Genomic DNA, 9,890 nt, shown 5'->3' with positions numbered 1-9,890 from the left:
TCTTACGGAAGCTTATTGAACCTCAGGGTGGATGAAATACCCCTCCCCGCCAACCCCATGCCACCGTCCCTAATCATTCTGTCCAGGTTCCTACCTCTACACGTCCCCTCACTCTGGAAGCGGGTGACCTTCTTGAGAAGCCGGACATCTCCCGCCTAGCCTCCTTTCACCGAGGCTGTGAGCACAGCGCGCGGGGACCCCAGAGGACTTGGGAGTTCGCGGGCCGCAATGCCCGCTTCGAGCGGCAGGGGGCGGGCGTGGCCCGGGAGCGCCCTCCTGAGGGTTGGGACGGGGCGGGGCTTCAGGGGCGGGCCGGCTCAGTGCGCAGGCGCGGGGCCAGACGCCTCGCGCGGCCACGGGCAGGCGGGCGCAGAGCAGCCCCAGCTGCGGCTTCGGTAGCAGCGAGTTCGAGCCCCGCTCCCGCTCCGCTTTGGTTTTTCGCTCCCCGCGGCCCTTGGGCCTCCCTACGCCAGTCTCCGGCAGCTTGCTGCGCATAGCGCTCTCCCCGCCGCCAGAATGCCGGTAACCGAGAAGGACCTGGCGGAGGACGCGCCCTGGAAGAAGATCCAGCAGAACACCTTCACGCGCTGGTGCAACGAGCACCTTAAGTGCGTGAACAAGCGCATAGGGAACCTGCAGACCGACCTGAGCGACGGGCTGCGGCTCATCGCGCTCCTGGAGGTGCTCAGCCAGAAGCACATGTACCGCAAGTACCACCAGCGGCCCACCTTCCGCCAGATGCAGCTGGAGAACGTGTCCGTGGCGCTCGAGTTCTTGGACCGCGAGAGCATCAAGCTCGTGTCCATCGGTGAGTGCCCCGGCCCGGCCGGTACCCCTCGCCCTCCAGCCTCCACCGCGCTTGCGCCCCTGTGGAGGCTGAAGCTCCCCGTGGGGTGCCCCACCGCCACCACCGCGCCGAGCAGCCGCGGGCTCCGTGTGGGCTCCGGCACCGGGGGACATTGTCCCCCGAGGGCGCGAGGACAAAGGGGACCTAGGCCCCCTCGGGAGGTCCATCCTCCGGGGCGCTCTCCTCGTGTGCTCGCTCCCTGCCGTGCGCCGGGGCTGTGCGCCTGTTGGGGGCGGTGGGTTGAAGGTTCGGGTTGAGGCCGCACGGGGAGAGTCGGGGCTGTGGCGTTTCTCTGCAGCTGGGGTGTCGCTGCGGGAGCTGGGGTGTCGCAGCGGGAGCCGGGGCAGTGGAAGCCTCAGGTCCGCGGTCCCTGGGGGGTGGAGCCCTCGTTCGGTGCTCCCCGGAGCGCTCGCCCCGCTGCGCCCCGCGGCCGCCGAATGGGCGTTGGCTGGGAGGCCAGGTGGAGAGGCCCCGGGAGGGACTGTTCTCTGAATCCGGGGCCTCCCGCCCAGGTGGAGATGGGGACCTGGCGGTCGCCGGAAGGGGTGTGGGCCCCGAGGTGGGAAGGGGAGACGCGGGGGTGTGTCTTCCTCGCTCCCAGCTCAGCTCTGGCCGCGAGGCCACCGCCGAAGGTGTCATTCGGCGATGGGTGGCGGTCACGGTAGCCACTGCCTGGTGGGAGCCCCAGCTAGTGCGCGCTGGGTGCCAGCCGCCTTCCCAGTCACCTCCCTCCTCGCGCAGCCTGCGAGCTGGGGCGCCGTTAGGCCCCTGTTGCAGACGAGGTGGGGGGCAGAGGGTTAATGGGCTCGCTCAGGCTAGCGAGGGTCCAGCTGAGAATTGAAGGAAGTGGGTGACAATTAAAGGAGACTTGGCCTTCCTCTCCCCGCCCTCCCCACACCAGGGTCTTCCTGAGAGGGGGCAGGGAGTTGGTGTTGGGTTCCTCTCCGCCGCCTCCCCCCCCGCACCCCGCCACGGGGGAGGCAGAGTTGGGGTGAGGTCCCTGCTGTGACCTCGGCTGGTTGAGGGCTTCTGGAAGGGTCACACGGCGGCCGAAGGGTGTGGACTGTAAGGATCGGGGCAAGGGGTGTGTAGTGTGTGCGCCCGCGCGAGTGTGTCGGTGTGCAGAGGGTGTATGTACACGGAGCATGCGCGTGGAGAGCAGGTCAGGGTGCAGAGAATGTGTGTGCACCTACATTGTGTGTGTGTGTGTGTGTGTGTGTGTGTGTCTGCCAGGTGAAGCTCTTGCCCGTGAGTAGCTTCTCAGGTCTCTTCCTGAGGAAAGCAGGCCTTGGAGTGACCCCCGACAGGAAAAAAGGGCCCCCGGTGAGGCTGCTGGGACGTTCTCCTGCCTAAAACTGGCTTCCGAGGCTGAGTCTCCCGTCCTCTCCGCCGCCCTCCCCACACCTGTCGAGGCAGGTAGGGCTGCTTCCTGGGCCGCCGCCCATCGGCCTCCCCATCGAGGGTGGCGGCCCTGCCGAAGCCGTGTGACCTGCTGTCGCCTTTGGGGCGCCCATCTCCTGTAAGGAGAAAAGGAGAACCTCAGTCTCTCTGGGAATTATTTCCTTTTCAGATTCCTCAGACCCCTCTGAGGAATCTCAAAGGCCGGCTGGGCTCAACATGGATCCCTTCTTCTTTGCTTTGGAAATGTGTCTTTACTTAATTAACTGAACAAAGAAACTTAAAGTAAACCAGAAGTGTCCGAACAGGACATGAAATCTCTTTAAAAAAAACAACAACCAACCAAACCACAGTACTAGAAAATCCTGGACTGCCGAGTTTGCCAACTGTTTACAGAGGCTGAAGCTGCCTCCAGCATGGTCTTCCATCAGTGCCCCCAAATTGAGGGTCTTATTCTAGACTTTGTCTGGCCCCGTACATTTTTCTCCTTAACCCTCATGATTTTCATTCCTGAACCCAGCCAGACCATAGCGACTCCTACCGTCCTGACATTCCAGGGTTAGCTTTCCCTTCCCTGGTTGTGGCCTGTGGACTTTGGCAGTTTCTTGCTATGGACCTCTTCCCACCACAGTTTACATTGTGTTATTTTCTCCTTTTAAATAATTTCTTGGATCATATTCCCCAGAGTGGGATTCCTGGGTCAAAGGCTGTGGTCACATTTATGACTCCTGTCATTGGCTGCCTAGTTGGTCTCCAGAAAGATCTTACAGCAAACAGGTTTTCCAGACTCTGGAGCCTGGAGGCAGAGTTGCCAAGGGCTGGGACTCCCTGAGGCGGTAATGCCTGAGGCCTCTTCCCTCTGCTGCTGGGACTGTGCAGGGTAAAGGCCCTTCAGAAAAAAACTCACATCCTGCGAGGACTTCAGTTCAAGCTTTCCCGGCTTATGCTGTGTTGCGTTGTGCTGACGATGACAGATGAGCTCCAACTTGGGACACAGGCTCGGTGTTGAGTGTGTTCTGTTGATGACCCCGCTGATCACCACCTTGAATCCTTGAGATCTGGTTTCCTTGTCTATGTAATGATCTCCCCTCCACTTCCCAGTCCAGGCCAAGTGCTTAGGAAATGGTTGTTGTTATTACTGGGGTTGGTGGTTAATATCATTGTCCTCAGTCGTGTCAGTCGAGTCCGACTCTTTGTGACCCTATGGACTCTAGGCTGCTACTGTGACGCTATGGACTGTACTGCCGCCAGGCTCCTCTGTCCATGGGATTCTCCAGGCAAGAATACTGGAGTGGGTTGCCATACCGTCCTCCAGGGGATCTTCCTGACCCAGGGATTGAACCTGTGTCTCTTATGTCTCCTGCATTGGCAGGTGGGTTCAAATGGCAACCCTCTCCAGTACTCTTGCCTGGAAAATTCCATGGAGGGAGGAGCCTGGTAGGCTACAGTCCATGGGGTCACAAAGAGTCAAACACAGCTGAGCGACGTCATTTTTCACTTTTCTTTACCACTAGCACCACCTGGGAAGCCAGTTAGTATCATTACCTCTATTTAAAGCTGGGGAAACGGGAGTGAAGTAACTTCTTGTGCAGATCACCCAGCTGGTGAATGTTGGCTGGAACCTAGGTCTGCCAAATTGTTGATCTTGAGGCTTAACTGACCTATTTTTCAGGGTCAGAAACAAGTAAAATACAGCCCCATTGTCCCACCAGAGAGCTCATGTGAACACAAAGTTTTGTAAATCTGGGGTATAGGGGTTTTGGTTGGACATCCATACATTGAGCCTCTGACCTTGAACAAAGTGAGGCCTTAGGTGAGGGATGAGATTAATCCTCTGAACTGTGAAGAGGGTCCATGAGATGAGTGTCATGTCAGGAAGTGAGCAGAATCAGTTTGCATCTTTGCTTGCTTGTTTGTTTTGGGGTTTTTGCTTTTCTCTTTCCTTCCTTCTCTTTCCTTTGTTCTGTGCTGTTGTGTCTGACTGAGCACCCCCATTGTCTGTAGCCCGCCAGGCTCCTCTGTCCATGGAAGTTTTCAGGCAAAGATATTGGAGTGGGTTGCCATTGCCTTCTCTAGGGGAGTCTTCCCAATCCAGGGATCAAACGCTCATCTCTTACATCTCTTGCATTGGCAGGCGTTTCATTTACCACTAGCACCAGTGGGAAAGCCCGAGTTTGCAACTTATATCTTGTTTTGAGGTGAATTTGTTGAGGGAATAGCTGCCCTGTCTTCAATGGTTTTGTTGTTCATTTGTTTGTTGGAGATTCCTACTACCAATGGGAGAAATTTCACTCCTGTAATCTGGGAAAGTATCTATGCAGGGTTTTGTATACTTTGGATAGCTCCCAACAACATACATTGTGGGAATCATTAGAGTTGGCTATAGGCGCCAGTTGTGTGACATAGGTGGTCAGATGCTGAGAGCAGTGTGGCTTTTCTGCCTAGAATTCGTTGGTTGTTTGTTTATGTTTGTGATTCCTTGTAGGGTGGGCCCATCCTCGGCTTCATCCCAAAGTTGAGGTTCCTTCTCATACCCTGGGCAGTTCACAATGAGGCCTCAGCGTATTTAATTCCAGTTGTCTGCCAGGAGCTGGCAGGTTTATTGACTTGTTTTTCCGAAAGCTTTTCTGGCCCTGGGCAGTGCAGCCAACTTGGAGAAGAAGGGGTCTCCCAACCCAGGAATGACAATCAGGGCAGCCTAGAAATTTGGGTGGTGTGTTTTGGTTTGATCCTTTATATAAAGGAATTCTTTTTAATGGATGTGGTCTGACCCTGATGTTTGCTTAAAGTGCCTGTGCCAGGCCAGCACCCCAGAATAGGCGGGGTGCATGTTCCTAAGACCTCTGGTCACTGGGCAGAGTTTCCAGGGTGGTATATCACTCACTCTGTTTTCTTTCCTTTCGTCCCACTCCCACCAAAATAATGTACAAATAATACTAAATTCTGCTCTGTCCTGTAAGTACTTAGCAAATACCAGTGTGTCTTTCAGGCAGTGCAGTTCACATCTAGAAAGAAAAAGAAAGTGTTAGTCACTCAGTCATGTCTGGCTCATTGCGACCCCATGGACTGTAGCCTGCCAGGCTCCTCTGGTCTGTGGGATTTCCTAGGCAAGAACGCTGGAATGGGTTGCCATTTCTTTCTCCCAGGGATTGAACCCAGGTCTTCTGCATTGCAGGTAGATTCTTTACCATGTGAGTCACTAGTTCACATCTAGGAAAGGCTTAAAAAGCAGCAAGATAGCAGGCTTCCTGAGAAGTTTCTGGGTCACTTGTAACAACGTAACACATTAGTGTCAGTTTGTTAAGAGCTAGGATTCTTGGTTCAAATACTACTTGCCACTAAGTAGCTATTAAGAAACTTCTGTGCTTTGGTTTGCTTATAGCTTAAATGGGGTAATAGCTACTCCTTAAAAGGTTGTTGTAAAAACTGAACAAGTTAATATTTTTTAAAGTGCTCAGAACAGTTCATGGCAGATGAACTGTTGGGGCTGTGTGTTTGGTTAAATAAATAAAGTGCTGTCCAATAATATTCTCAAAAGTCACACTGGAGAGTTTGCACGCTGAAAGGACATTTAAAATGGACACCATGCTGGGGAGACCAGCTCGGTTGGCTAATGGCGATTCCTGTTGCTCTAATAGGGTTATGGATTGCCCAGAGGGTGTCCCCTCCTTCGCAGGGGGTGACCTCTGGTTGTGTTATGATTTTTTGCCTCCAGGACCCATTCATTCCAGCTTTGTTTCTGAGAGCTGGACAGGAGTTTGGAGTGGCTGGTCATTCCAGTCTCTCACCCGTTCAGGAATCTCAGGGCCAAATCATTTCCAGATGGTACTTAGACGTCTGCAAGCTCCTCCAGCAATGGTGGGGCCAGCATGCCAGTCAGCAGCTGCCTTCTTTCTTGGAGAGTCTATGCTGAAGGAGAGCTTTGATTTGGAGCCAAATTATGTCCCTGGGCACTCCCTCTTCACCCCCCACCCGGGGAGGGGGTCCTGATTCTGTGCTGTGAAGCCATATCATGGGTTAGTCAAGGATGGCTGCCTTGCTCCTTGGGCAGCAGCTACTCAGGTCGGAGCCTTGGGGCCCTGCTTGCATGGGCTCCGTGGCCAGGGTACTGCATCACCCTGCTTCCTCTATAAACGGCCTTCAGGGTAGCACATACCTGAAGCTGTTTCTCACCACCATTCTGCCCCACAAGAGTTATGCAACTCTGGTCCACTGCATTACCCTTTCTGAGCCTCAGAAAGGTTTGTAAAACAGAGGCGAATGATAGTTCCTATCATAGCTTTGCCGAGAGCATTCGATTTGATTTGGTTAAGTTACAGCATAATGATCGCGTTGTCATTATTACTATAGTGGACTTTGTCTTATCCTCAATCTATTCTCTGGCCAGTCCTGCCATTGTCAAATGCTGTGTTAGTTATCCCCCTCCCTCCAGCTTGGCATTTCCACAGTGCCTCTCAAAATCCTTTCTCTCTTCCTTTCCTCACTTAACCAGCATATGAAAGACCAGCTCTGAGCTAGGCTCGGTGCTAGGGCCACAGGAATATAATGAGACTCATGTCCCTGGCTTGCCTTACTGCTCAGCACAGAGAGACCAGTCACCAGGGCGTGTCCTCAACCCTTCAGGCACACGCAGATCACCGGGGAACTTGAAACTGGGGGCCCGTTAAAAATGCCAGCCTGATTCACTAGATCAGGGTGAACTCTGAGTTCTGGTCTTCCAGCTGGCTCCCAGTGGTCACTGTCCGCGGACCACCATGTGGCAGTCAGGACTGAGCTGACAAGCCCTCCGAGGGGGAGCACCTTCCATCAGGCTGGACTGGGTAGTTTGGAGGGCTTCCTGGAGGAAGGGGCTGTTGTGCTGAAACCTAAAGCCTGACTGTAATTAGTCAGGTGAGCCCAGAAGTGGAAGAGTGTCAGGTGGAGATCGGAGGGGTGCTGGAGAGGTAGGCAGGGGCTGGCTCACAAAGGACCCTTTGAGGCTAGAGGTTGCCAGTAGGGCATCTTCGTTTAGGGTGCCTGGGGTAAAGTAAGTGAACCCAGCTGAAATGGCTCAGCTAATCTGAGGATCTCTTCACTGTTGCTCCAGTTACTCCTGTCAGAAAAGGAAAAAAAAAAAAATGTACCCCTTTCTTATATGCATATGTTTATAAGCTGTATACATATACCACTGTCAGTCTGTATGTTAAATATTACTAAAGTTTAGTTTCTTTTTAGGTAGCAAATCCAAATAGGAGATCTGGTTTTTCCTCTGTTGTAATGGATAATCTTTTGCATCCTGGGAGTGCATATACCCTGTTTGGGGGCCCCCGACAGGTTGCATATCTGCATTTCCTTTTCCTTTTCCCCTCATATTGTTATTAATCTGTGTTTGTTTATTTTTAAAAAATTTACTTGACTGCTCCAGGTCAGGATCTTTTTTTTTTTTTTTTTTTTTTAATTTTTATTAGTTGGAGGCTAATTACTTTACATTATTACAGTAGTTCTTGTTATACATTGATATGAATTAGCCATGGATTTACATGTATTCCCCATCCCAGTCCCCCCTCCCACCTCCCTCTCCACCCGATCCCTCTGGGTCTTCCCAGTGCACCAGGCCCGAGCACTTGTCTCATGCACCCAACCTAGGCTGGTGATCTGTTTCACCCTAGATAATAACATGTTTCAATGCTGTTCTCCTGAAACATCCCACCCTCGCCCAGGTCAGGATCTTGAGTTGTGGCAGGTGAACTCTTAGTTGCAGCATGTGGAATCTAGTCTCCTGACTGGGGATTGAACTTGGGCCCCTGCATTGGGAACTCAGAGTCTTAGCCACTGGACCACCAGGGAAGTCATTGCATTTAGTTTCCATCTTTAATTTTTCTCTGTTAAAGAGGTAGATCTATAATTATAACCTCTTCCCCCAACAAATTGAACCAAATGATTAAATCCAATGGGATGAGCTTCTTCCATCTAATTGTGTGGTATTTCCTACTCTTAAAAAGATTAAAAACTCTCTTTCATGATGTTCTAGGCGTCCCTGGTGGCTGAAATGGTAAAGAATCTGCCTGCAGTGTGGCAAACCCGGCTTCAGTCCCTGGGTCCTGAAGTTCCCCTGGAAAAGGGAATGAATGGCAGGCTTACCTGGTGGCTCAGAAGGTAAAAGAATCCACCTGCCATGTAGGAGACCTGAGTTCGATCCCTGGGTTACGAATATCCCCTGGAGGAGGGCATGGCAACCCGCTCCAGGATTCTTGCCTGGAGAATTCTACGGACAGAGGGAGTCTGGTGGGCTACAGTCCGTGGGGTCACAAAGAGCTGGATACTGCTGAGCAACTAAGTAACACTTCATGATGTTCTACTACAAGCCGTTTTACGTTACTATTGTAAATCTAGTTATTCATTAAACATGATTGATAATCACCAAATGGACTCATGTTATTGTATGATAAACAGCAGTACTTTCTTCTTTGGGGGCTGGGAAAGCAGCCTTGAATGTATAAGGTGCCTGGCTACTTTTCTTTAGAAATTGAGTCCATGTTCTGGGAAGAGAGTTTATTTTGACAGAGTGTTAACTTCCTCCTTTCCCCCATTGTCAAAACCTGGCACAGGTAGATAGCTTGGCACGGAGGACACTTGTGCTTCTCCGAGTATTCCTTGGCTGTTCTTGGTTTCAAGAATGCCCACCATGATGCTGTTCGCGTACCAAATGGTGCTGTGTGCCCACACATCTCTGACATGAGATCTCGGGTCTCCCTCTGCCTGCTGTGTGCTAAGCATTGTCCAGAGTGCCTGCTTCTAATCCTCATTATGAACCCTGCAAAGAGAGTGGCTCTATATCTATTTCCAAGTTATAGATGAGAAAACTGAGGCTCAAATCGACCTCATTTCACATGCCAGCCATGATCCTTGCCTGCATTAAGCTGTAGTTTTTGTTTTGTAGTGTCACAAAGTTGGGTTCCACACTCATAAAATAGATAAATTGTTGTTTAATTGCTAAGTCATGTCCGACTCTTTCTCAGCCATATGGACTGTAGCCTGTCAGGCTCCTTTGTCTGTGGGATTTGCCAGGCAAGAATATTGGAGTGGGTCGCCATTGCCTTCTTTGGGGGAACTCCCCAACTCAGGGATCGAACCCACATCTCCTGCATTGACAGGTGAGCCCTTTATTGCCGTGCCACCGGGGAAGCCCGCAAATGTTATACTGAGAGGTTTTCTACTGCTGTATTCCTGTTCATTTCTATTTTCTTTAAAGCACTTTTATTTTACTTGAACATTTGGACTTGGTTAGTGTGAAATTGAAATTTCCTTCTATAAAACACAGCTTCGGGGGGCCCATTTGCCTCACCTCTTCTGGCACCGTAAAGCTTTCCTGGGGGTCTTCTTTCCAGCTCGTGGAGACAGCTCTCTGGTTCCTTCCTGCCTTTGGTTTTCAGGGGCAGTGATTTCACTGCAGGTCTGGACGACGGGGACCAGATGAAAGTCTTCTTAACAGAGCCAGGCAGGGCTCTCTTTGCAAGGCCTGGACGTCAGCAGTGTGGAGGAGGCTGCCTCCTGGCTGCAGTCCTGTGGAGCTTGCGTGCCCACCACTTGTGAGGGTGTACGGGTGGCGTTTGCTGAGACCCAGCCATGCTGGGAGATCCTTGGTGACAGTCGACATTGGCACGGC

General features: G+C 52.1%; 1 protein-coding gene across 4 annotated transcripts in view; it reads left to right on the top strand.

Moving 5' to 3' along the window:
- The first annotated feature begins 346 nt into the window (after positions 1–346).
- FLNB (filamin B) overlaps positions 347–9,890 on the top strand; it is a 139,372-nt gene continuing 129,828 nt past the window's right edge. For all 4 annotated transcript variants that reach the window (XM_020887417.2, XM_020887416.2, XM_020887415.2 and 1 more), the window contains exon 1: positions 347–808. In XM_020887417.2, the coding sequence (XP_020743076.1) occupies positions 517–808 (292 nt within the window). In that variant the 5' untranslated portion in view covers positions 347–516. The remainder of the gene's footprint in view (positions 809–9,890) is intronic.

The sequence above is a fragment of the Odocoileus virginianus genome, chromosome 26 (genome assembly GCF_023699985.2).
Source record: "Odocoileus virginianus isolate 20LAN1187 ecotype Illinois chromosome 26, Ovbor_1.2, whole genome shotgun sequence".
In the NCBI taxonomy this organism is placed as follows: domain Eukaryota; kingdom Metazoa; phylum Chordata; class Mammalia; order Artiodactyla; family Cervidae; genus Odocoileus; species Odocoileus virginianus.
This window is presented reverse-complemented; position numbering and strand designations above follow the sequence as displayed.